Raw genomic sequence first — 27,693 nt, forward strand, 5'->3', positions numbered from 1 at the left:
ACAATGGGAATCAAACACTTTTTCAAATTTGAGCTGCTTTTACTGTTTCCGAGAGAGATTTAAAAAGGCAAGGACAATTGTTCGAGAGAATCACAAAGCGCATTCCTGTGTGTGCCTGTCATGCAAATATGTATTTAAGACTAATGCGTGTTATAAACATATACATGGGCTGATGTATACAAACTCCAGATGGACCGCTTTCAAACTCCATGGGCTGTGTCCTCTATAAGAGAAAAAGAAATATTAATCACGGCTTTTACTGCTGAGGGGATGGGAGCTGTTCTCATATTTCAGAAAGGGGCTGGGAAGTGAGGGAAGCCAACCTTTTTCCTATTTAAGGCCAAAGCAGAGGAATCTCGGCGGCTGAGTTTTATGACGGGCCCGGTGCTGGAGGGCAGGGTACAACTCATGGTGCTACTTTGAGCTGCTTTTTCTTTTCTCCGCTTGCACAAAGAGTCTCATGTCTGATATTTAGACATGATGAGCTTTGTGCAAAGTGGGGCCTGGCTTCTCCTTGCCCTGCTCCATCCCACTTGCATTTGGGCACAACAGGGCAGTGTTGGTAAGTAGGTACTGATTTCAACAGGCTTTCTGTGTTAACTTTGTCTTAACTTCTTACCAAGCGTCACATAGGGAAAAGACATCAGCGTCCTTGGAATTTCCTGCCTAGCCTCTGACTGCGGATTGCTTCTCTAACCATAATTTTGCTTTTTATATTTGCTTATAAAAAGAGAGTGCGTATGTGTATTTGAAAATTCTCTAGTTGTTTAAGATAAAAATGGTCCTAACTTGCTTTGTTTCCATGTTCACCTTTTAAAAAAAAAAATGTCTTTCAGACACTCCCTTCCTCTTTTGTGAACATCTTGGAATGCTCCCAAGACATCTGGAATTTATTGGTCTCTTGTAATAATTTCATGTTCTCCTTTGTATGCTGTTCTCGTTGTAAGGATGGAATATTTAGCCTGATTTTTTTTTCCCAGTAAAATAACGTATTAGAAAGCATCTGTTGTCAAGAGCCCAGAAGAAGATACTAGAAGACCAGCAGAACCCCTGTATGTATTTCTGTAAATGGCACAGTGGACTATCTCTGGACATTGCTGAAGCAAGCCCAGGCCACTGAAAATAATACCATTGTTCTTGTTCTTACTGCATTCTAAGAATGTGCGTAGTTGGTTAATCCATACTTGCTCAGAGTTTTGCCAAAGGCTCTTTTATGTCCCAAAGGCTCTGCTTAGCTGGGTTTTCACTCCTGGAGGGAAAGTGTTTTAAAAGGAGTGTTTTTGCCTTTTCTACAAACAAGGTAAAGATGAAAGCTTCGTTCAGAAGCTTGGTGAGCAAATACAGTGATCTTTACTTTCCCGTGCCACAAATTAAAAGCAGTTGCCTTGTTATTTATTTAAATATTTTTACAAATGCCTCTGTTCCTCAATATCACAAAAAATTGGGGTACACACTTTCCTCAAACTAATTGTGCTTTTGTGAATCTTAACTATGTTAGCGATTTTTTATTTTTTACACATTATCAAACGGGCTTGTGTTTAAACCTTTACTTTTGGTAAATGCTTCATGAGTATTAGTTTTTCCATTGTTTGTAATATCAATATCTTTGCTCTCTTCGCAAATTATAAATTCAAGACTAGGTGGTAGGGGCGGGGGATACCCGATAACATTTATGCATATTCGATCCATGACTGCGACAGTAAAGGAACACCCAGATTTCTTGTTCATTAGTTGTCTCCTCCCCTTAACCCATCCCCAGCCCCCGCATCCCCCCCTCCTTATCTCCCCGCCCCTTCTGTCTCCTAAAGAACTCCCCTCCCAGTTTTCCTCCCTTCCTCATCACCCCACCCCCATCCTGGGCTGTCCACCTCCCCTTCCCATTTCCTAATCCTTCCCTTCTCCTGCCACACCCCGTGCATCCCCCTTCAGCTTCCATCTCTGTTTTCATTCTCCCCTCTTCCCCCCTGATTGTTTCCCCCCTTCGGATGCTCAATTCTCCTTTAACTTTCTGTCTTCGCTTTCTCTCCCCATCCTGCCCTCCTGGAAGATGCAACAATCCCCATGTCTTCGCTAGAAAACTAAAAGACAGAGCCCAAAAGGAATGCTAATTCCCCAGCGTCCCAATAGAGATCTTTGGATGTCTGGGAGGAGAATCACAGAATTTTAATTTTTGAAAAGACTGTGCTCATTATATGAATATAAAAAATAGCGTAGGTGCAATGAGTATGCTTCTTTGCAGTCTGACATAACCATCTTAACGTCTTCGCTAGCTCACTTTCTTCAGCCCTTGTGCTATGGCCATGAAGACAATGAAAGGGATTTAAGAGTGTGCAATACACATTCTTTATAGGTTTTTAGTGAAGGTTCTCCTGGATCTTTGGGGAGGTTACAGTCGGTGATGGCTATTCAGCACACAGGGAATATTCACAGAACTCTAATGGGGTATCGCCTATGTTCTTTAGAAACCTCAGAAGGAGCACAGAGCTGCAGGACAGTAACTTGCAATCTACTCATGGGAGTTTTCAGGAGTATAAAACATGTCTCCAAAAGGAATTTTGGTCTCTATACAAATCTGTGCGAGTCTTAACTTTATTCATGCATCTTATGCCAGCTGTGGAAAAACCAGGTCTGTTTTATATTTCCTGTGGTTTAGAAGGGTGCCAGATTTTTAAGTGCTAAATCACGCCACCTAGTGGCTGGCAGAAGGGACACCATTTACAGAACCAGTGCCAACATGACTGCTGCATCACAGGACTGGTATTTTAGAATAAGGTGTGTGTGTGTGTGTGTGTGTGTGTGTGTGTGTGTGTGTGTGTGTGTGTGTGTAAATCTCATTCTATATATATGTATATATGTGCATATGTGCTTATGAATTTAAAAAATTCTACACTGCTTTCATAAGTTAAAGAAAAGTAGATGATAAGATGTTGCCAGACATACAAACAAACTGGTGGTGATATAAGACGTTTGGAAAAGTGAGTGTTAAGGGTATAGACATTTTCCAGCAGGCATGGTGGCACAGTCTTGCAATCCCAGTTCTTTCCAGCTAGGCATGGTGGCACAGTCTTGCAATCCCAGTTCTTTCCAGCTAGGCATGGTGGAACAGTCTTGTCATCCCTGTTCTTTGGGCAGTTGAGGGTAGAGGAATACTAGCCCAAAGTCTGCCGTGTCTACAGAGTGAGGTCAAGGTCAGCCTGGGAACAAACGTGAAACTGTCTCAAAATAACAAATTTAAAGAAGGCTGGGGATGCATGGCCCCTAGTTCCAATCTCCAGTATGGCCAGAGAAAATCTATAGGTGTATTGAAATCAATAGTATGACCTTTAAACATATTTTCTCTACTCATGGACTGATATCATCCTTGTTTAATATCAGAATTTTGCTGGTTATCGATCCATAGATAGATGCTAATAATATTGCTTTCTTAGGGCAGGGACATAAGCTATTTTAATTAAATCTCCTCTAATGTTGAACCTTCTACACTTTGCTATGCTGGTAATGTCACAAAACTTAGCTATGAACTATTAACTGATTTGGAATTTCAAAACTGTAAGTGAACTTTGAGAATGAATTCTTATTTCATGTTTTGTGAGTCTATTTCCCTTTATGTTTAAAAGGAAAGTTATAGCTAATATTAACAGTTAAATTTTCTCTGGTTTGTGTTATCCTAAATATTAAACATACCAAACCACTGGATTAAATGTTTTGTAAAGTCATTGGAAATAACTGTAGCTCTTACAAGAGAAAATACATTGTTAGAACATTGTTAATTATGTACATATCTCAATATCAGTCGTGTAGTGAATAGTGTGTTGGTATAGGTTAGAAACAGGAAAGGACAGGGTTAATACTCAGAAATTTGAAGAAATGTTAAATGGTTTAAGGAAAAAACACACACTTTTAGTGTCTGCATTTTCTTATTTTTTGTAACTATTTGTCAATAAAAGAGAGATTCCAAATTTTAAATTGTTCCAGAAAATATATTTATAAAAGTTTTTTTAAGGTAGTCTTTTTTTTTTCTATTTAGTACTCAACTTTTAACAGATTAATCTGGTTTACTGGGCAAAAGACCCAGAAGCTAAGGGCTTAACAAGAAATTACCATCCCTTCTGTGAACATGTACACTACAAGCGAATAAAGGACTATTATTGACACACACTTTCGTGGTTTCAATTTGTGACCCCTCGCATTTCCTCAGCAGCTCCACAGTGCTCAGCCTGAGGGCTGAGACATCGTGCTTAGGTCTAGGATGAAGCCTGAGTCTTAGAGAAGCAACCCAGTCTTTTCGAACCATGCTGGAAGAGAGGAGAGCAGCGCTTTAAGGAATTCAGACCCTTGAGTTGGTGCCTTGCCCAGAGATTTCTTCTTAAAAGGATTTGTCTCGAACTGTAGTGGACGTTCAATGAGAGCTAGCTCTTTGGAAAGGCCTGTGTCATATCATACCCACAGGCTCAGGCCAGCCTGAGTGGGAACTCAGAAAAGACTGCCACCTACCGAGGTTCTGTAGTGTCCACTGAAGGTGATGCTCTGCTGTGCAGAGTTCCTATGTAGTTCTTTTACTTATATGACGTAAGTGATATCTCCACCTTGAGTCCATTAAACTGCATTGCTTGCAAGTCAGCTGGGAAGATGAAAGATAAGCTTGCCTTTGCTGGACCTGGGGGACACTTGGAAAACTCGAGTTCCATCGCAGATTCCTGGAAATGTGGATGCCCTGATTCGTATAAAATGTTTCATTCTGTTCCTTAGGGGGATAAGTTTGGCGTCATTGATTTACAGGTTAGCAGAGAAGTCCCGTTGTATTTTTCTTCATACAAAATTTTTAACAGGGGAAACTTTGCCTGTCAGGAAGGCAGTGGAAACTCTGAGTTAGCTTTGATCAGCACTCATTTGTAACTGCAGTTTGGAGAGTTGCACTAACCGCTAGCAGCTCTGTCTGTGCCTAAGAAAAACACAGCCCCAGTGGATGCCTTTCAGATTATCTAATCAAAGCCTCGCTTTTTCCACGACTGAGGTCAAGCCCTGCCGCTTCCAATGGAATCTGAATGAGCAAAATGGAAAGTTCAAACGGGAAGAATCCTAAAATTGTCCCCCAAAAGTGAGGTTAGACACAAGTAATCCCGAAAACCCTTAACAGTTAAATTCACTTTGAAAATTAACATTGAGAGATGCCTTTTCCAGTAACATATTTGCCAGACGTTTCTCTTTTGTTTGTTATTGTAGAGGCAGACAGACTGTTTCTTAAAGAAACACTCTGTGGTGTTCCACAGAACTTATAAATCCTTATTTATTCAAAGGAGACTTGTGAGCAAGCTAATGCATGCGAAGCATGTAGTAACTATATTTTCTGAATATTAGTGCTTTAGGCAATGTAAATACATCTATGCCCTGGAAGCAGAAACCTTATGTTTACTTCTACCTGTCTTTCTGCCTGGCTTTCACCAGTTCATCTTGCTGGTGGTCTGGATGCCAGCAGGGTGGCCTTGGAAATACAAATCTTTTTCATAAGGTCAAGAGAAATAAACAAGTAGGACTCAGCTCCAGATGGTATCTTCCCATTTCAAGATTAGAGAGAAAGGACATTTTGCAGACCACTGTGATTCCTTAAAATGTCTGCCGTCGTCCTCCTGAGGGAACGGAGTTTACAAACCATGTGGGACAGGGAACTGCTCTCCATCCGACACTGTCTTTGAAAGCAGAAAGGAAATAGAATAAAGCCATTAATAGAGTACCAGCCTTCAGAAAAGCATCCTAGATTCAAATCTGATTTTTTTTTTCATTATTTAGTCTAGGACATTACTTGGTTTGTCTCAGGCTCTTTGCCTGTGTGGAGGATTGCCACAGCGTTTAGCTGATAGGTCCTCTGCAAGCAAAAGAGAACCATAAGATCAATATAAAGCATCAGGTACAGAAGTGCACAGCTGCATTCCCAACAGCCAGCTGCAGAGACCCACATTTCTAGCAGGTTCGTTGCAGTGATGCATACCTGTGCCTCCATTCCCAGCAGTCTGCAAACTCAGATCAAAAACTGTGATGTCATGGCTGGCTTGGCTTACAAGTGGAGACCATTGATTCTAAAGAAAACAAAATGAGGTCAGCTGCTCAAGAATAGTGCCTAGAACACGAGCTTGGTCTAGCAATGGTTATGTTTTCAGTTGTCAACTACCACTACCCTTTGGAAGAACCAAAAGTCCTTAGCCATGTAGCGCAAGGGGAGATTGCACAAAAGCCTGTACTCTCAAAATATAGAACTAAAGTTGTTATGGAGTAAGTTAAATATATTAAACATTTTCATGATCTGGCAGATTGCATTATAAATAAGAACAATATATAAATATTAAACAAATCAATAAGCAGGTCTATTCCAATGCTGCAAAGGGTGAAGCATTCCAGGAAGTGCCCATGCTTTACCATGACTTCCAGCTTTGATACTAAAGGCAGCTTCAGGAGAGTGTACTGAAGGCTTTCTGCTTTGGTAGATTATATGGCTAACGGTAGATGATCATGCGTGAGAGAGTAAATCAGAAGAAATTCGGAAGGCATCCTTTTCAGAGCAAATATGACGAAGAGACACAGGGTGGGAAGTGTTGTGTTCAGCCACAAAATCTACTTACAACTTTTCAGGCTCTGATTTTTTCAAGAAAGACAACTTTGCTTCAAATGAATAGGAAACAAATTATGGCAACAAATTAGATCCATTAACTCTTATATTTTTAGGCATTCCAACTTTCTCCTTTTATGTAGAACATGACTTTCTAAAAAAAAAAAAAAAAGTATGCTCTATCACTTTAAATGGTAGGAGCCCAAAAGTTGGCGTCACATTAAGAAAGGAGTGGTAGTTTCTAGAGGGGGAGGGCAGGAGGAAAACCACAGGCTGTGCACAATGGCTGTGCAGGGTGGATGCCAATGGGAGCTAACACCAAGAAATCCTGGTGTGTTAATGCACAGAAGGTCAACTTTTTATTGCTAGTATTACAACAAAACGTATAAAGTATACATTCCAAAAGTTAAGGAAAATGTTTTTGAAACTTTTTACCGTAAATTGTAAATTTTTGAAAAAATAAATATGTTTAAGACTATTATTAAAAAATAGTAGTATTTCTAATAAAATTTGAAAACAAGAAGTCAAATAACAGTTTTCTATTATGTAGCCCTAGGTTTAACATGCTAATTTATAATTTTAAAGAGTCAATGTCATGCTTGTCTACTTGACAGCATTCAAAACAAATAATGAACACTATTTCTTCTGATGTGAGATTGGCCTCAATAGGGTTTTCACATGGGAGGATGAATGGGGGAGAAAGACTTTATGCCCAATTAAGAACATATGAAGCTATTTTAAAATATGAGGTACTTAAATCTAACTTTACCTGATATATTAATTTATGTTTAGCTTTGCATGAGTGTCCAATAGTTCCTTTTAATAACCTGCATGTTGTATTAAAGGTCAAAAGCTATTTCTGATCCAAGGGTAAGTTGCTGATGGAATAATTAGCACAATCTAACATTGTCTTCACAGGGTCAAGGTCAGGCAGTTTGACAGCCACATCTTCAGTGAGAATATCCCAAGTTAGAGCCAATCAGATAAGAATTTCTCGTCCATCTAATTGAGAGGAGTTGGGAAAGATTCATATGAAGAAAGGAGCACCCATGAAAAGATTTTAGTGATTTCGCTGAAAAGTCTTCCATCTCAACACTTGACATACTTTGTTTTTTACTGCCAACTGAACACAGTTCCTAAATACAAAACATCAGTTCTAGGTGACACAAATAGGTTTAGTGATCGTCGCTTCATGCACCAAGACTATTAATTATATGAAAACCCACTTTGCCTTCTCTTGAATTACTTAAAAACAACAACATCACCCAATCCTGAATCCTATATATGCTGAGATAAACACTTGTATTCAGCTCTTATATTCTCTGAGAATAAAGATGCATTGCTCAAAGCTTTAGAAAGCCTATTTCCACCCCACCCTTCACCCCCACCCCATCCTCATTCATCTGCTACAGACACAGGAGGAGTTGACACAACCTCGCTAAAAGAGAGATATTTTTTTTATAATCTTTGTTCCCTATTGAAAATTTTAGTGGAACTGTCACTTTTGGTTTTTATTAGCTGTTAGATTGATAAATTGTGAAGACAGGAATGGGTCTCAACTTGCCTCATACAAGAAGCTTGAGCTGTTTCAAAAGATGATTAAAGCTGTCTTTGTACATATATGTAGAAGGTGAAGCAACCCCATAGTCTGCAGATAACAGATACTCTGAAATTTCTCTTAATGGTAAAGTTTTAGATGATATATTATCTAAATATGAAGATAAGGAAAGAGAAATTTGCAAACAGGGCTACAGGAAAATAAAGCTTCACTGTCTGAAAAAATACAAAAGAACTCACAAGACCTTGCTTACATTCAAAATTGTTTGCAGATGTTTAGGACTTATTATTTATCCATTCGTGATTGGCAAACTGTCATAGCAGTTTTCAAGCTGAGCTTAGCCATACTACACAGCCAACACTTCAAGAATTGGGAGTGGGTTTTGTTCTGGCATCTCCTCAGTAGATTCACTGTGAATGGCTACTGAAATTTCAATTTCTTACATATAATTAAGAACCAACTCTAAAATTTTGGTTGAAGCCATTTCGTCTGCTGTAGTAAGCCACAAATACACATGGCCATGATTCATATTTTCCCTAGTCTTTCTACTTATTCATTGCCAATATTTGCTTTAAAGTTGCATTTTATTCTAGACATTTAGAAAACTCTTTATCTATAATATATATATATATACATATATATTATACTATGTCATATCATGTTGACCCACTAATGCCCAACAGAGCTAGCAGTGACATTGAACACACACTCAGCTTTGCTAGCTTTCCCAGAACAATCTGGAAGAGTTTTATGCTGCCAAGATTAGCTCAGTTTTCCCCCTGAATGTCTCAACTCGGTTAATATAATCCAGAAGGTCCCAGAGTTAGTAACAAAAATCATCCTTTTAGTACTGTCCCATCTGCCATTAAAGCAAAGAATAGCAATTAGGCAAAAATGCTTCTTTTCAGTTGTGTAATTAATGTACAAGTGTTTGCATGTTTGTGTTGTATCTACTGTTGCTAAGTTTTTCATATGAGAAGTAAAAACAATTGACTTTTAATGAAAATTGTGGTGCGACATTTTATTTTAATAAACAATACATTGGTACATGGCAATTACATAGAGGAAATATGATTTTTGATGAAAGGAAAAAATTGCTTCAAACTTTCTCAATCTTGACTGTACTCTGCCAATAGTTATGACTGAAAAATCACATTTTTTTTCAAAACATGAAAAATGCCATATGTTCTCCTGTTTCTTCCCGCAGATGAATCGGGATGCACCCACCTTGGTCAGACCTATGAGTCTAGAGATGTTTGGAAACCAGAGCCATGCCAAATATGTGTCTGCGACGCCGGATCTGTCCTCTGCGATGACATCATATGCGATGATGCTCCGCTAGACTGCCCCAACGTAGAGATCCCGTTTGGAGAATGTTGTCCAATATGCCCACAGCCTACCACACCTGTGAGTCTACAGAATGCATAAGGTCTTCAAAGACCACATCTTCAACATTCATATTAAACAAATAGATAGATAGCACCCATAGCAAAGAGGCCTGGAAGGAACTGCGAGCCATGTCTGTTAAGCAGGCTTACCGAGTGAATGATGTCATTTCTAAATGAAAGCAGGGGGCTGGGTGTAATGAGAATTAAGAAATAATTAAGAATACTGCCATAGTTTACATATATTAACCTATATCGTTTATACTTCATAGGCTCCTGCCCTTCCTGATGGCCATGGACCACGAGGCCCCAAGGGAGATCCAGTGAGTAACCATCTTCCCAAGGAGTAAAGTTAATGCTAATGACATTTCTAGGAAAGCCTGGTTTTCCTTGTCAAATTATTCCTGTATTCAAACTGAACTGCTACCATTCTGAATTTTCTTCTGTCCTCTGTATTTGAAAATCATGATATATAGCAGTACTTGTCTGTTTTCCCAAACCTTACAAGTCTTCATCCCTTTGTCAGTTCAAAACACAAAATGTAGGTCAAGATACAAAGGAACATAATAAACTTCAGTTATCCATGAGACTTAGTTGGATATATACTTATCCCCATGGACAAATATCACAGTGATAATTCAATATAGCATGGAAGCAAATCCCTAATGATCATTTTAAATCACCCTATATTTTACTGGTTTCGTTTGTTTTTGTCTTATTTGTTTTAGGGCCCTCCTGGAATTCCTGGGAGAAATGGTGACCCCGGCAATCCAGGGCTACCAGGTCCCCCTGGCTCTCCTGGCTCTCCTGGAATCTGTCCATCATGTCCAAATGGCGGTCAGGTAAGAAATTACAGAATTAAAACCTCCTCTATATTTTATTTTATTTATGTGCTCTGCATTATATCTCAAGAGCAACTTTCATCCTCCAGTTTTATATATTTAACAAATTCTTATCTAGTGCTTCTATATGCTAAGAGCTTTAAAAGAATTCCACTGTCATCGTGCCAATATGATTGCTGCTACATCTTTCAAAAAAGTCCCAACTTCTCAGCAAGTATATGACTTACTCATTATGTTTGATAGATAGACTATCAGCTCCTAAAATAAATAACTTACAAAATTTAAAAAGTGCTATAATTGCAGATTATTCCCTAATTCCTCTCCTAACACCAATGACAATGCCATTGGAGGCTTGAGCACTAAGCAGTTAACAGCTCCAAAAATGGCTTATCAACTTCAGATAAACAGAGTGGCCTGTGCTTCCGTGGCAGCTGAACAGAATTCAAGTCGTCAAGGCACATCATTCTCCTCTGAGTCAGGGCTGCCAATCAGTCTGCACATAAAACCAATAATCAAGAATATAAACATTGCAAAGTTAAGTGGTACGGGTATAAGTGAACTCAGAAAACTACACAGATGTTTGTGATTCATGTAACTATTTTTCCAAAACAATTCAGGAGCAATGAGCATCATGGAAATCAAATAGAACATATCTAGACCTCGAACTTAAAGCAAGCTCTGAGCCATTCTGATATTTTTCCTTGTTTACAATGGTTCAGTGCTTAATTGTGAGGGATTCAGCTCTTATTACATAAAATCAGAAACCATATATATATATATAAAGCATATATAGTTGATTATGTATATGTACATATATACACATCATATATATGTGTATATAATTAAAATCAGTTTTATTGGCCTTTTGGGAAGTTTATTTTACTTCTCCATGTTTAGTTGGAGATTAGATACTTAGAGGTAATAACATCAATGTTCCTTTGTCCTTACATATTCAATTACTCTGTGTGTAATGCTATAACTATTGTATAGAAATATTGATTTCAGTGATAACATTGAGGGACAAATTGAAGTGGGAATTCTTCATTTAATACAGTTTGTTAAAATCTTCATACACTACTCAATAAATATTTCTGTAGCAAATATAATATTTAAAGTCATAGACAGACAATAAGCAGAAAAGACATCACATCTGGCATGCTGAAATCTATCAGCGAACAGTTCATTCTGCATACACTTACTCTAAATGCTTCGGAAAATAGCTATGACTTTTGTATTAATAGAATCTAATCTATGTACCTGATTTTTTTTCTACAGAATTATTCTCCCCAGTATGACTCCTACGATGTCAAGTCTGGAGTTGGAGGAGGAATGAGTGGCTATCCCGGACCACCTGTACGTACAAATGTTTCTGAGCATGTCCAAGTATCACCCAGCATTTGTTTCTTAACTCTTGAGTGATGTTCTTCCGGAAATACAACATTTTCATGGAATTGTAGAAAACGGCTCCTTAACTACCAAAGCTGGAAGAGAAACCAACAACATTGCTATGATTTTCTATACTAACTCATTTCCTTCTTGTGGCATTTTATGCCTTGCCAGTATTGTTAATTCTTCATGCCCACCTACATAAGGGCTCTCCCACCGTAACCTCATAGACTGTCTAATTGAAGGCAGCTTTGTTAAGGAGTGTTTCCACTTCTCATTTTCTCATCCAAGTTGCTCAGCATCCTCTTTTCATGCTTTACTTCGCTGAATTTTTCAGTCTAAAGGACAGTTTAAGTCATGAATGTTCAATATCACTTTTCATCTTTCCTCTAAGCTTTAAATCAAGTATGACTATTTTTAGAATCATTGATCTTTTATGTCCATCTATCCTAAAGAATACCTAATCACTTTGACTGTGAAGGCCTTTCCAAATGTAAATGGCCCAGAGTTTTAATAACAGAAAACAACAAGAATCATTCCAAGTTGGATTTGAATGTGGAATACTATAATGACATATGCTGGAGATGCTTGCTCTTGAATCACTCTCAGGGAGAGGAATAATGTTGAAGCCCATAATTTACTGCAAATAACAGAAACATCACTGTAAATAAATACAATTTATTTGTGGCTTCTAAAGTTAAATAAAAAATTTTATCAATAGGTACAAAAGAACTGGTAAGGAGTATTATAATTGGCATATATGAAATTGAAAAATGTTGACCAATTAGATGTTTATGATGTTCTAAGTTTTGGGTATTTTTTTAATGTGGGAAAGTCACATGGAGAATTATTTTTATGAATATTGGTTATTACTACACTCATGTTATAAATCCTCCTTCAATAAGGTACACAAACCTCAATAAAACTACCACGTATTGACATTCCAGAAAGATAAGTCAAAAACTTGTTGTCAGAATTTAGAAATAGTTTCTGAATGGTGATGACATCCATTTGCTTTAAGTCTTTAGTGGCCCATACCTTATGTTTACACCCAAGTCTTCACATCAACATGACGGTAACATATTAATACAGTCATGAGGTTTGAAGCTGACTGACCTGCTTAAGTAAGAAACACTCATAAGATCTATAGTGTGAAGATATTTTCCACATGATGCTTAGGCAAAAGACAAGAAATTGTTTTCAACCGAGGGAGGTATTAATGAAACACTATAAAGCTTATCATATTTTCTACTGACTTTTCACCCTCTGAATTGCCTTTCTTAAGGGTTGAGGTTAAAATTTTTAACATTGATTCATAATCTGAATGACTCTCTAATTTCATCTGGAGTAAGGTTTTCATGCAAAACCCTTTTTGGAAATCTCATAGAATTAAGCATATCAAGGCTTGTTACCAGATAACAAGATATAGTTGTATATGTTTCAAAACACATTGGCATCATGTCTGAACACACATCACTCTGTGCAATGTGTTTCCCATTTATCTACTTGTGTTTATTGTTTAAATTTGCATTCTAGGGTCCCCCAGGCCCTGCAGGCCCCCCTGGCTCTTCTGGACATCCTGGCTCCCCTGTAAGTATAAGGCCTACTGGTGTTTTTATCTTCATGAATATATAAATCAAATTAATATAGATATGGTTATAATCCATTTCAGCATGCACAGTCACAACTAAGTGAAGCTGCAACCAAGAAACATCATTTTAAATGTTACAATTTCATATTTAATGTACTCCCTAACAACTATTATCAATGAAAATTTTGATAAAGTTGAAATACATGTTTCACTTACAAACAATATGCCTTTGAGTTAAGAACCATTCAATTTCAATGAAATCATTATTTAATCCTGAAAAATATGTTTTAATCCTTCATAAACTGTAATGGAGTTCTTGACTAAATTCACTAATCATGACTTCTGACTATTCTCAAAGTATAAGCTTTTTATATGAAGCTCTTGCTACTTTATTTACATATATTACATAATGTGACAATGATGTCATAATTATTATTTAATAATAGAAATATTACATATTATTAAAATATATTTTCAATATTATTTTACTTTAGGGTTCTCCTGGATACCAAGGTCCCCCTGGTGAACCTGGTCAAGCTGGTCCTGCCGTAAGTAACACTTAGATTGCTGAACACATTGATAGTTCACTTCCCATATGAAATCTATCAATTCCTGAGTCATTCATGGCTATATCTAGAGTGCAGATTGCACACATGCTTGAATTTTTACATAATAACTTAGCATTTGGGGGTATTTGAGGTGAATCCAAAGATACTGGAGATTCTTAACTGATTAGCCATCAAAGTTATCCATTTCCTAGAGCTAACAAAGATCATCCATCTATCTAAGCAACTAAGGTTTCTGTAGACTCCCCTTGTGTCTATTCTGTCCCTGTGCCTATAGGCTTGCATACATCTGCATATAGTGAAGAAAAAGATCAAAGTCCTCCGGAATCATGTGCCACACAAACATACAGAAATTAAAATAAATTTTATGTTAATACAATATTTCAAAATATTGAGCAGTGTATTTATATTTTTGTATAGTCAATATCTTAAAATATACAAATGCATATACAAATAGAAACTTTTAGTATAAGATATAGATACATGATATCTAAAGTTTTTAGTAAATTTTAAACAACAGCAAAAATTAGATGTAATGAACATATAATATTAACTCAGTGTAATTTTCATGATGAGAGGCTCTAAAGGATGTTTCCCTCCAGATGCACTTAACATGCAGTGACAAAATGTTGAGCTTATCTGTTTCTATTTTCTCATTTTAGGGCCCTCCAGGACCTCCTGGTGCTATTGGTCCATCTGGCCCTGCTGGAAAGGATGTAAGTATTTATAGGTCAAAAAGGAATATAGTAAAATTCAACTTGAATGATAACCCATGTATCCTTCATGCCACTATAGAAAAGTCTTAGAAAAACTTGAAAGTCTTTATTCAAAAAAATTTGTAGTTAGGTAGTGCTGGCACACACCTTTAATCTCAGCAATCTGGAGGCAGTGGCAGAGGCAGGCTGATCTCTATGACTTCAACGTCAGTCTGGTATATGGTGAGTTCCAGGACAGTCAGGGCTATTACACAGAGAAGCCCTGTCTCAAAATAAATAAATAAATAAATAAAATAAAATAAAAAACCACAAAACACCCTAACAAACGTTTTCTGTTATTAATGGTAGTTAGTAGGATTCTCACAGCCTTTCATGCTGAATTTCCTAGCTTCTTAATTCCCTTTCTTAAGGGTGACGGCCAGCACTGACCAACAGTTCATATTGCTTCTAGGGTAGTTTCATGGAGAATCATGCTCTCTTGCTGAGATCCTCATCAGAAATCTTGCAACACTTCTACCTCTAAATCACCACGAGACGAGATAGTTGCCTTCACTTTTCAGGATGCTAACATTTTATCAACCTGTTCATCTCTGCGTTGCATTTGCAAAGCTGTACATCTGACAAATTAGAAAGTGATAGAACTCTCAGATATACTTCATTTTCATTCCAGAAGGAACAAGATTTTTTCCTTTACATTCTGTAACAAATAATCAATATATTAAGATCATTATTTTATGAGCATAAATTTATAAATATTAAATATTCTCCTTTTTCCCTCAAATAATTTCCAATGCTATATTCTTTTCATTAACTTTGGGAAAAATCTGAATATTGGGAAGAGAGACATCAGTACTAGGACATCATAGGCTTATGACAAGGTGAAAGGGGCCTCCTTTATCCCTTCCATTGAGAAACCTGATGTCATTGAGTAGATGGCTCTCACCTATCAACCTAGCACTAGGTGGCCATTGGAGGTTCAGAAGCACAGCATCAGCCAGGGCTATCTATGCAGATTGTGTCTCAAATAAGTACCCAATCGGAAGTCATCTGATCTCTCATAACTGTATGTTTGATCCCACCAGACCTCTCCTTAGCTTCACCCCATTTCCTCACGCATGAGCCTTTATGCATCCTTTATTTCTCTGCCTAGGGAGAGTCAGGGAGACCTGGTCGACCTGGAGAGCGTGGACTACCTGGCCCTCCGGTAAGTCTCCTCCGTTTGATAACCTCCTCAGTCACAAGCATTTTAACTTCAAAAGCGCATGACCAAATTGAAATCAACATAAAGACAAAATGCATTTCATTGCAGGGTTTTGATTCTATTTGAATGTTAATTAACGTCTTTCCCATTCATTACTTTTAGGGTGCTAAAGGCCCAAGCGGCATGCCTGGATTCCCTGGGATGAAAGGGCACAGAGTAAGTGATCCTATGCTTACCCCTAATCTAACCCTTTATTCATGAACTTAGTAGGTATAATGTGTTGATGGCAAAGCATCTTTATGTTTAACTAAATATTAGGTGAAATCTGCCAAGTCCAAAATGTGTCAATCTAATAAGAACAAAATCCATCAAACGAAATTTAGTGTAAGACTTCCATTTTGAATTGTGCACAATTCTTAAATTTTTTTTTCTGTTTTTAAATTTTCCCAGGGTTTTGATGGACGAAACGGAGAGAAGGGTGAAACGGGTGCTCCTGGACTGAAGGTGAATTGCAGCCCACTGTGGTTTTGAGCGAACTCATTTAGAGTCTGTCAACTGTTCTTTACATGTTATCGATTGCTTAGGGTAAGCCCCTAAAGCTTTGATGACAGCTGATAACCAAGCCTCTGGCGTAGAAATGAATAAGTAGAGTTGGCATGTACTTAAATGCCTAATTTTACACTTCTGATAATTAAAATTAAAGGCTTAGAACAATTTAATATTACCAAAGTATATATTTTCCTTAGTCTCTTCTATGATACAGTATTTGCAATATCAAACAGTTTGCTATACAAAATCATAACATTTCGTATGTCTCTAGGGTGAAAACGGTCTTCCTGGAGACAATGGAGCTCCTGGCCCCATGGTAATTATGTTTCCTCTCCTATGATTCTCAGTACTAATACTAACCATCCAGCTCCCTTGCCTTTCTCCTTCCCGTCTGTTCTCACACATGGCAGGTTCAGGTGAGATCATTACTCTCAATTTTGCCTGCAGGGTCCCAGAGGGGCTCCCGGTGAGCGAGGACGTCCAGGCCTTCCTGGAGCTGCAGTGAGTATTGTCACGGTGTATCCTGATGAAGGCAGAGGTTATCTCTTCTGGAAACACTGTCTTCAAGATCAGATCAGTCCAGATTTGGATATAATGATATAGAAAAGAAAGCCTTGCATTTAGTCTCCCTGCTGATTCTTTTCCATTGGTGTGGGGTGTCAGTTTGATACATGCATTAGAACCTCATATTTACATTCAATTCTAAAAACCCAGAATCCAGGCTTGCTCCATGCCTCCTGTGTGGTGTCTCAACAGTCTAACACTGACTCTAAAAATATGTGATCGTAAGGGGACTTTAATATGTCTGAGGAAAACTCATTTCAGCTGAGCTTGAATTGTAGTCAGATGTTACCAGTAATTTACCTTTCATAAATAAGAAAATATTTGAGACAAACTTCTCTTTTTAGGGTGCTCGAGGCAATGACGGTGCTCGGGGCAGTGATGGACAACCAGTGAGTAACGTTGCATCGAAATCCGCTTTGTTCCAAAGTATTTAGAGCTTGTGGATTCTACATTACATTGTCATATTACTATATAGCAAACCCACATTGCCACTTGATGACTCTTTTTAACCCTAAAAATGGAAATAATTTGTAGGTCCATCCAGTACTTGATAGTATCCATCACATTATCGTTTAAATCTATACGGACCTCCCAAACTATGCCTCCCTTCTAGCCATGACCATTAGTCCCAGTCATTCGCTGACATGTGTTTAACTCGTACTTGTGTTTCATAGCCAATATTGGTTATGCCAGTTAAGAGACATGCAAAATAGATGGTGATGTTACCTTTATGTAAATAAGAACACAAACACTCAGGAGTAAGATCCTGCACAGTCACAGGATGTATGGAAAAGCAGAGAGAAATACAAATGTTCTCACCTCAGATTTAACCCTCTTCTTATCTTACACAATGTTCCTCTCTAGAATACCCGTACGAATGGCAAATGCTCTTTCATTTACATGGTGTCTTCTGTACTTTTGATTATTCATGTGGCTTCGTTTGATGATTATTCTAGATGTTCAGTATAACCAATTTTTATTACTTGCCCATTTTTCCTTGTTTTAGGGTCCCCCTGGTCCTCCTGGAACGGCAGGGTTCCCTGGGTCCCCCGGTGCTAAGGTAAGCATGTAATTCTAACACATTGGATTGCTTCTCAAAGTTGACTTGTAAAAGAATCAAATGTATATTTTCATCTACATAGAACTTTTTAATGCCTTAATCTTGATTCTAGTACATTTATATATAATCCTGATTCATATATATGTATACTTATACACATATATAATTGTTAGCATTCTACCATTCTGATATTTATTCCGATGACTTCTGCCTTTTCCCAGGTCCTTTCTGGGAAACAATTAGAAAACAGGCAAACCCATATCTATCTTTGTCCCCTGTCTTTATGATATCCTTCATTTTATTACAATATTTATCCATAGTACTATAACTTTAGAGAAATAAGTTTAAGCAGAACTGAAGGGTAAACCAAGTTATTCGAAGTGGAAAGGACAGCTGACACATTGGAATTTGACTCTTTAGGGTGAAGTTGGACCTGCAGGGTCCCCTGGTTCAAATGGCTCCCCAGGACAACGAGGTGAACCTGGACCACAGGGACACGCTGGTGCTCAAGGGCCTCCTGTAAGTAGCAGACAAGATCTGAGAGGAGCCAAGCTGCTAGGCTTACTCCTTCAAAGCATGCTTCAACTTGGCTGTCAATCAAAAAGTATTCTTTGAAAAAGTGTAATTTCATGTTATACTATAATTAGGTTCATAACAAAAATGGGAGTTTGTGCACTGTAGAATTCATGAATTCCCATTAACACAGTGCAGAGTAGAGAATATAGCATGTATGTAAACTGTAGGTTCCTTTTCTGATGCCTGGCAGGTTGTCTACACTAAGCACCAGCCAGGAAATAAATAATCTCTGACTTAATTCCTAATTATTTTTTCTACTTTTCTATGTTGGGCTACTCTTAGGGAAATAGCATAGTCTCTACAATACATAATACCTGTCAGTAAATATGTTCTCTAAATAATATACTATACATGCGAGGTTTTTGTTTTGTTTTGTTTTTATTTTTTTTGCATCCTGCTAAGATGCTCTCTCCCCTTTTGCACATAGGGCCCTCCTGGGAATAATGGCAGTCCTGGCGGCAAAGGTGAAATGGTGAGTTGAATCTCCCTCCCCTCATCCCACACCGATTTATGGATTTAAGTCTGATGGGAAAATAAGACGGTCCGTGCATGGCTGATGTCCGTGTTTGTGCTGTCCTTAGGGTCCCGCTGGCATTCCTGGAGCTCCTGGACTAATGGGAGCTAGGGGCCCCCCTGGACCAGCTGGGACTAACGGCGCACCCGGACAGCGAGGTCCTTCAGTAAGTTCCTTTCTCCTTCAGTGCCTGGAAGTTCAAGCTTACCTATCACAGCAAAATATTGCTATTCCTTTTGCTTCCTCTCAGTTAAGTGTATATGGCTCTCCTTCGAGCTGTATAACATCTGGCTGGTTATGATTTTATTAGCCAAATCCTCATTGTCTTTACATAGAGATTTTGTTTCTCCTTAGGGTGAACCCGGCAAGAATGGTGCAAAAGGAGAGCCAGGTGCCCGTGGTGAACGGGTCAGTACCAAACCAACATGCTTGGCTACTTAGAAAACCGCAGCGCTCGGAGAAAATAATGGGTAAAATTTTCTCTAGTAAATTTTGTCCCAATGCTTTATATCTTTTAGGGGGAAGCTGGATCCCCAGGAATCCCAGGGCCTAAGGGTGAAGATGGTAAAGATGGATCACCTGGAGAACCCGGTACAAATGGGCAGCCAGGAGCTGCTGGAGAAAGGGTAGGTTTCCATAGTAACCTGCTTCACCTTCAAGGTACAGCAATCTTTGATCCCCCCCTGCCCCGTTTGGTGAGGCAGGGTCTTATTTATAGACTACGTTGGTTTGGACCTTACTCTGTAGCCCAAGCTTGGCTCAAACTCATGGCAATCCTCCTGCTTCACCTTCCCCTAATGCTTGCATTAGAAGCATGAACTATCACGCCAGTTTAAAAGCTAACAAAAACCTGTAGTGGTAAATTGCTTCTACACAGTGTCTCCCTACAGGATGATCTCAAATTTAGAGATTCTCCTAACTCCACCACCTAAGTGGGGGATTATAGCTGTGTACCACCAAGCTCTTCTGGTGTCCCATCTAAACTTAAAACCCTGAAGAGTTTCAGTATGCTTATTTCTGTCTTGTGTGTGCATTTGGCTGATGGGTTGCTCTGTGATTTATTCTTTTCCTCCGTTTCAGAAGTTTGGTTTTGTCTTATTTAGTATTTTTTTTTTCAGTTCTGAGAAGTGATCCCATGACCTGTACTTGGAGGGCAATGCTCTACTATTAAATCCCTAAACTCCTATTTAAAGAACTTTGTAGTATAGGAATATTTATACCCATGAATTATGAACAAGTTTTAATCTTATAAACTGAAATGTTTAACTGTCATTGTTTCCAGGGAGCTCCTGGCTTCAGAGGACCTGCAGGGCCAAATGGCATCCCAGGAGAAAAGGTACACACCTCAGTTCCTGAATATCATTACTACAAATAGAGGTTTCTTCTCTATATTATCCCATTAATGGAAAGATAAATATCTGGAGGAAATATATTAGAACAACAAAACGCAAAACATCTCCTCGTGACCCTAGTCCCTGCCTCATTACTTCCTGTGCTCTGTGATGAGCAAAGTCACTTCCTCTGGCAGACAGGGAGAATCCCTGACCCCAGTGTCACCACAAGAACCACAGAAAACCACCTGGATGTTCAGGGAAGGCGCCACAGTAATTTCTCACCATTAATGGTGCTTCACTTTAAACACACATAAAGGTATAGCTAAGTCCAATTAATAATGTTTGTTATAAACAAGAGATATTCATCACAGCTGCCTCATTTTTCCCCCAACATGACATCCAAAGCTAAACCATATGATCTTAAAGGGCAGAACTCAGCAACACAAACTCTCCTTGAGAAGCCAAATGACTCCACTAGTCACCGATTCAGAGTGTCAGAGCCGAAGTCAATCAAAACTCTCTAAGGTTTGTTATTTCACAACTTAGGGTCCTGCTGGGGAACGTGGTGGCCCAGGTCCTGCAGGGCCCCGAGGAGTAGCTGGAGAACCTGGCCGAGATGGAGCCCCAGGAGGCCCAGGAATGAGGGTAAGGAGATATATTTGTTTTAATCACACTGTAATGTAGTAGGAAGAAAGACAATACAAGTGATGGCAGACCAAAAACAACTTCAAGCAGACAATACCTTTCCAAAGACTCAAATTAAATAAACTAAATCCCTTGAAGAAAACATGGGTTAAAACAGATGAAGGAAGAAAGAAAATTAAATATTTGATTAAGATGAATTTTTTTAACAGAAAGTAGGGAATGCACTTACAAGGCTACATATAAACATGGAAATCAAAAAATTGTTCAAGTTGACTATATTGTACTTTTTCATGTGACTTTTTAAGCCATCTGACAGTTATATTTTTTCATTTAGGGTGTTCCCGGAAGCCCAGGAGGACCAGGCAATGATGGGAAACCAGGACCTCCCGTATGTATAACTATGACATCCCTTTGAATTAGTCCAGTAAAAATTGGAATGCATTCATTGGCTAGATTTGAATAAGTGTAGGTATACTATACTTTGATAATGTGTTCCTCCAACTCTAACTAAGGTAGATATTTTTCTTCCTAGGGAAGTCAAGGAGAAAGTGGCCGCCCTGGTCCTCCTGGCCCATCTGGACCCCGGGGTCAGCCTGGTGTCATGGGTTTTCCTGGTCCTAAAGGAAATGACGTAAGTTCTAACACTACTTTCTCCAATAAATATTTGATGGATCCCCGTTGGCTTTCTATAAGAAAAATGTCAAGATACCCAAGACTTAGCCTTCTCTAAAATCATGGACGAATATATGAAATTGAGCATTGTGTTAGAAACAAATACGTAATTGGCTATGGTTGTGTGTATGTGTGTGGCTGAACAGGTATAGAAGGATCAAAAATGGGGTTTGGACTTTGATTACTGATTTTTTTCTTTATTTATGTAAACATTTACCCTTTTCTTTAGGGTGCTCCTGGCAAGAATGGAGAACGGGGTGGCCCTGGAGGACCCGGCCTTCCCGTATGTAGCTTTTGTCTTTTTCTATCTAATAAATTTAGTCATTTCCAGACTCCGAACTTTCTTGATATATGTATTAATTCTGCTTGCCTAACTGTCATTGTTGTAGGGTCCTGCTGGAAAGAACGGTGAAACTGGACCTCAGGGCCCCCCAGGCCCTACTGTAAGTACTTGTGTAGCTAAAGAGAGTGAAACAGAGCAGGGGCAAGCCTTCAGAAATTATGCAATCACTGCACTGTATTAGAATAGTTCAGCAGTTTCTAGACTTCCTTATTTTATTATTGAATCAAATGTTGGTATTCACTACATGTTGTACTTAATTTGCCTTGAGTATCATCTATAGCCCAAGCTTTCCCTACTTTTCATATTCTTACCTTTGACAGTAAGCAATAGGCCTACTGGGATGTGAACTGTAGACTAACTAGGAAAGGCCAATTTTACAATGGACTCTATCATTGTGTTTCTCAACCTAGGGCCCATCTGGTGACAAGGGCGATTCCGGACCCCCTGGTCCACAAGGATTACAAGTAAGAGCTTATTCTTTGAGTGTTATTGTCTGTTAAAATTCCTTATTTCCCTTTCAGACCTATTTTTGTAGAATAAATAAACTTCAAGACTTTTGTTCCCCTGCTACATGTTCATCTGAAACTTAATTTGTAGTCTTTTTTTTTCCATTCTGAAATAAAGTATTAATAGTAATTTCTGCCATGGCTATTCTAGAATGTACATACAAAGTTATTAAAAATGAACTGAACTTCTGCAGTTCTATATACACACTTATAGCTCTCACAATAAAAAGTCTATGTAGCTAAATTCATCTACCCTTATTCCTCAGCACAACTATATATACAGAAATAAAAATGCAGATATGAGCCCAGGTTTGTAAGGCATAACCACCCTCTATCTGGCATTAATTTAAATAGGGCAAACATTCTATACCTTAAAAGTATAGAAATTATGTCATGAACTACTTTGAAAACTAGGCTTACATGTGAAGAGCTTTCTCAAAGCCATTTTTTAAGTGATCATACGATGTTATTCTGTTGATTTGCAGGGAATACCTGGTACCAGTGGTCCTCCAGGAGAAAATGGAAAGCCTGGCGAACCAGTAAGTCACCTCTTATTTTGGTAAAGTTGGCGACTACATGAAAAAATCAAAAGCATTTATCTATCATTAACTTTATATGCCCAGGTAGTTGAGTTTTGTTGACTTAGATCATAGAATATTTGCTAGAATGCTTGAAACTCTCCCTTAGATGTCCAGCAGAGCACACACCAAGTACCTGTCAGTTTATTTCCTTTGAAGAGGTGTGTGAGGTTAATAGTTCAAGGTCACCCTTGGCTCCAGAATGAGTTTGAGTTCATGAGACCCTGTCTCAGTAACCACAAAAAAACAAAGATGAGTTGCTTATGATGTCACTCACTCAGTTTAATTTTTTTATAAACAACAGAATTAAAGTGCATAGCTTGAAGATTTAAATAATTGTACAACATATAGACACAGCAGATGTCGATGTTGTTTATATTTGTGCAATGCATATTGACAAATGCTTACCATACATAACGCTGACCTCCTAGGGTCCAAAGGGTGAAGTTGGTGCACCTGGAGTTCCTGGAGGCAAGGTAATTTTACTTTAACTTTTTAACGATGTTATAGAGCAACTGATTAGGGGAACACCTTTTTCTCCTTTTTAGTAATTAGAAGCAAACTGCAAACATTGCAATGCATTGAACTTGCTTCCTCTGAATATTCTATTCCTCTGACATTAATACATGCCACAAAGTCAGCCACTCAAGAGGAAATGCTGTTAATGCATGGGTTCTCTGCAGAGAATTGTCCTGCTGGAGGAAATGCAAACTTTACCTCTATGAGTAGTAACAGTAATTACTTCCAAGACACTTGTCCCTTAATCAGAACAAATACACATTCCATTGTTTTACGCTTTTTAGATTCCTGTTCCCAAGCAGCTAATCAAAATTTTATACTCAAAAATTTCAAAACCATTAAGAAATAAAAGTTAAAAACCTAGTAGACTTAATCAAAGTCACCGTAATCCGCAGTGTTTCTCTTTTCTGACTCTAATGTGTTACTAATGTGGATGTTATCTTTTCACTGATAGGATACTAATGTGGATGTTATCTTTTCACTGATAGGGTGACTCCGGTGCCCCTGGAGAGCGTGGACCACCCGGAGTTGCAGGAAGCCCTGGTCCTAGAGGCGGAGCTGGACCCCCTGGCCCCGAGGGAGGAAAGGTAGCTGCCGTTCCTGGCATCCTGGACTTAGGAAGATGCACTTCAATTGCTTTCTCCTCATCTGGCATGCATCTCTTTATTGCAGGGCCCTGCTGGTCCCCCTGGTCTCGCTGGTGCTACTGGTCCCCCTGGTCTACAAGGGATGCCTGGAGAGAGAGGAGGTCCTGGGAGTCCTGGTCCAAAGGGTGAAAAGGTACTGATTGCTTGATCTTGATTCTACAATAAACCTGATTTTATAGATTAGAGGAAAGCCACTTTACTAGAAACTATTTTCAAAATTACTGTTATCATTTTATTTTAAATGAAATTTGACATAGGGTCCTATAGCAACTATTAATCAAATACCAATTCTAATGTCAGCAACTCCTGAGGGTTTCTCTTCTTGGCCAGCATTCACTGGGTGATGACACCGACTTTTGTTTGGCAGGGTGAACCCGGGGGTGCAGGTGCTGATGGGGCTCCAGGAAAGGATGGGCCAAGGGTGAGTATTCACATTTGTGAGAAATGGACCTTAATGTGTGGTAGACCTTACTTCAGCTTTCGGGGTTCCCAAAACCACTCTAATGAAGTGAGACCGTGTTAACATGCCCTGAACATTGAAAAGACACTAATCACTGGACTGTTTAAATTCTTAGTTTTATATCTATCACTCCATGATAGTTCGTCAGTGCCCTAAGGATGGAGAGAATCCTTAATAATATAAAAAACAAAAGCTAGGAATGACTCTCATAGCAAGTCAATAAAAACTAGGAAATAGTTTTAAAAGATATTTCAATAAGATCTTATATCTTCTCTAATAGAGGTTTTAAAAAAGCATCAATTAATGAACACGGTGAATTAAATTACTTTCTCTGGTCACACTCACAGAATAGTGAGTTTACTGGACTCTCTCACGTTGTTACCAAGCAATCAAAGTATCATGTGAGCCAAGAGAGAACAAAAACAGATCCACTTTAGTAGATGAGTGTCTCTAGACACTGATTAATACAAGAAACGATGTTGATTTCTTCCCAACTAAAACCCCTCTTTCTGCAGGGTCCTACTGGTCCTATTGGCCCCCCTGGCCCAGCTGGTCAGCCCGGAGATAAGGTAACAGCACTATTGCAAACAAAGTCAACCTTTGTTTCAGTGAAGACAGAGGAATGACAGCATCGTTTGGTCTTTTCTCAGGGTGAAGGTGGTGCCCCTGGACTTCCGGGTATAGCTGGACCTCGAGGTGGCCCTGTAAGTGGCAAAGACATTTTCAACATATTCTTAACCCCACACAGGTCATTGCCTTGTTTTAGTAGCGTTGCCCCTGCTACTCTTTTCCTCCTTTTTGACTCTATCCATAAAATATATGAGATTCAAGAAAATATTTAAAAATTTAAAATCCATGTGAGATTATTTTAAGGTACCTCATTTCCTAAATAACTCTGGGGAAAGCACATAAATTGAAAAATACTATACATTTCTAAATGAGCATCTCTTAAACTTTGCCAGAAGCATCTTCCAAATCAAAAATCCTTTACCATTAAAAAGTCTTGAAATTCAAAGCTCAGCACCTTTTTGTTTAATCAATGTCTTATCATTTTGCCATATTTTAAATACTTTACATTTGGGAGTTATATAATTGCATGTATTATTATTATTGGAGCACTTTGAAAGCATAGCCATTGCAAGTTATATTGCAGTCTAGAGACAGAAGAAATCAACAGTTCTAGTGTTCCTTTCTAATTTTGATAAGAAGTCAAAAAAGACTTTCAGGTGAAACTGTGTTTGCTGTATTAGCTGTTTTCCTACTACAGCAAGATGAGACTATATAGAGGGCACTGCATGATCCCCGTGGGGAAGGCTATCACCGTGACTAACAAGCTATTTTCCTTCAGGGCGAGAGAGGTGAACATGGACCTCCTGGACCTGCTGGCTTCCCGGGAGCTCCTGTAAGTATGGATGTCTAAGCACGAACGTCCCGATGCCCATTTTATCATCTTGCTGAAAACTAACAGATACAAATTATTTGGTCCCAGTCTTTCTTCAGTCACTTTACTCTTTGAAGTTACTTTATTAATTTTTAGGTTGGTGTTTAACTAATTCTGTTGTTTAAGCTTTAGGCAACTTAAACCCCTATCCTCTTTTATGCTTGGGCAAGGAGGCAATGCAGCATCACGATGCTCATTTTCAAATTCATAGCCTTTATCCCTATCATGTCGTCTTCTTCTTCTTCTTCTTCTTCTTCTTCTTCTTCTTCTTCTTCTTCTTCTTCTTCTTCTCCTCCTCCTCCTCCTCCTCCTCCTCCTTCTCCTCCTTCTCTTTCTCCTCCTTCTCCTTTCCCTTTCTCTTCCTTTCTTACAATATTTTGACTAATTTAGTTTTGGTGTGTCTTCAGAGAGCCTCCTATTTCTATTTGATGGTAACATCTTCCCAACTTTAAAAAAAAAAAAAGTTCTATGTTCTAAAGAAAAGGAATGCTAACCCAAGTGCATTGTGGAGGAAGTTAGCTCACAGGCTGTCACTTGCTCTGTGCAGGGACAGAATGGTGAACCAGGTGCTAAAGGAGAAAGAGGCGCCCCTGGAGAGAAAGGTGAAGGAGGCCCTCCTGGAGCCGCAGGACCCCCTGGAGGTTCCGGACCCGCTGTGAGTCTTATTGCTAAATAATCCCATAAAACATTTTGGTTTATTAATAATTTAACATTTCATATAAGATCTTGTGTTATGAGAGGAGAATATAATCATCTTTATAAGGATATACTCAATCTAAATTTTGGTTTCAGTAGTTTAGATATTATCAGATGTGAGCTATTTTAATCTCCTTAGGGTGATATTGCTGGTCTCCTAATGTTAATCTTTTGTCATTTTTTTTTATTTTGGTGTTCAACTTAGTATGTCCTTCCTCCCTTTTGTATTTAGGGTCCTCCTGGTCCTCAGGGTGTCAAGGGTGAACGTGGCAGTCCTGGTGGTCCTGTGAGTACTGATCCCCTTTACTGTCACTCTCTGAGTTGTTACTGAAAAAAAAATGTATTGAGTCCCAATCTATGGAAAGACCTCCTAATGGCACGAGAGCGACAGAGAGCGTGTGAAAGTCAGTCAGTCAACCACGGGCAGTTGGGTGTAAATCTGAAGCGGAGGTGGGACATCATAAATAACTTTAGCATGGAATTCAAGCCCTGGTCCATTCCTTTGCTTGACATTTGTGTGGGCAAAGATTTATGTTCTAGTTTGTCTCTGATAGCTGCATTTCTGCTTCACAGGGTGCTGCTGGCTTTCCTGGTGGTCGTGGTCTTCCTGGTCCCCCTGGCAACAATGTAAGCACTTTCTAGTCTTCTTCGAATGCATCTTACTGATAGACTTCATATATCTAGGAGGAGAAAGTGATATCTTGATACGTTATTGCCAAATCCCATATAAAATTGAAAATAAG

General features: G+C 38.7%; 1 protein-coding gene across 1 annotated transcript in view; it reads left to right on the forward strand.

Annotated features, from left to right (window-relative positions):
- Positions 1–361: 361 nt before the first annotated feature.
- LOC121458950 (collagen alpha-1(III) chain) overlaps positions 362–27,693 on the forward strand; it is a 36,076-nt gene continuing 8,744 nt past the window's right edge. Inside the window, exons 1-38 of the mRNA XM_041668386.1 lie at positions 362–562; positions 9,367–9,566; positions 9,817–9,867; positions 10,273–10,386; positions 11,662–11,739; positions 13,309–13,362; positions 13,858–13,911; positions 14,592–14,645; positions 15,796–15,849; positions 16,009–16,062; positions 16,297–16,350; positions 16,667–16,711; positions 16,843–16,896; positions 17,304–17,348; positions 17,966–18,019; positions 18,440–18,538; positions 19,023–19,067; positions 19,177–19,275; positions 19,464–19,517; positions 19,628–19,735; positions 20,392–20,445; positions 20,990–21,088; positions 21,423–21,476; positions 21,621–21,719; positions 21,990–22,043; positions 22,150–22,203; positions 22,514–22,567; positions 23,095–23,148; positions 23,619–23,663; positions 24,195–24,293; positions 24,379–24,486; positions 24,721–24,774; positions 25,329–25,382; positions 25,464–25,517; positions 26,162–26,215; positions 26,802–26,909; positions 27,183–27,236; positions 27,524–27,577. Coding sequence (XP_041524320.1) covers positions 478–562; positions 9,367–9,566; positions 9,817–9,867; positions 10,273–10,386; positions 11,662–11,739; positions 13,309–13,362; positions 13,858–13,911; positions 14,592–14,645; positions 15,796–15,849; positions 16,009–16,062; positions 16,297–16,350; positions 16,667–16,711; positions 16,843–16,896; positions 17,304–17,348; positions 17,966–18,019; positions 18,440–18,538; positions 19,023–19,067; positions 19,177–19,275; positions 19,464–19,517; positions 19,628–19,735; positions 20,392–20,445; positions 20,990–21,088; positions 21,423–21,476; positions 21,621–21,719; positions 21,990–22,043; positions 22,150–22,203; positions 22,514–22,567; positions 23,095–23,148; positions 23,619–23,663; positions 24,195–24,293; positions 24,379–24,486; positions 24,721–24,774; positions 25,329–25,382; positions 25,464–25,517; positions 26,162–26,215; positions 26,802–26,909; positions 27,183–27,236; positions 27,524–27,577 — 2,661 coding nt within the window. The 5' untranslated portion in view covers positions 362–477. The remainder of the gene's footprint in view (positions 563–9,366; positions 9,567–9,816; positions 9,868–10,272; positions 10,387–11,661; positions 11,740–13,308; positions 13,363–13,857; positions 13,912–14,591; positions 14,646–15,795; positions 15,850–16,008; positions 16,063–16,296; positions 16,351–16,666; positions 16,712–16,842; positions 16,897–17,303; positions 17,349–17,965; positions 18,020–18,439; positions 18,539–19,022; positions 19,068–19,176; positions 19,276–19,463; positions 19,518–19,627; positions 19,736–20,391; positions 20,446–20,989; positions 21,089–21,422; positions 21,477–21,620; positions 21,720–21,989; positions 22,044–22,149; positions 22,204–22,513; positions 22,568–23,094; positions 23,149–23,618; positions 23,664–24,194; positions 24,294–24,378; positions 24,487–24,720; positions 24,775–25,328; positions 25,383–25,463; positions 25,518–26,161; positions 26,216–26,801; positions 26,910–27,182; positions 27,237–27,523; positions 27,578–27,693) is intronic.

This window comes from Microtus oregoni, unplaced genomic scaffold, assembly GCF_018167655.1.
Source record: "Microtus oregoni isolate MIOR12 unplaced genomic scaffold, Mior012 000018F_ref0000195, whole genome shotgun sequence".
Taxonomy (NCBI): domain Eukaryota; kingdom Metazoa; phylum Chordata; class Mammalia; order Rodentia; family Cricetidae; genus Microtus; species Microtus oregoni.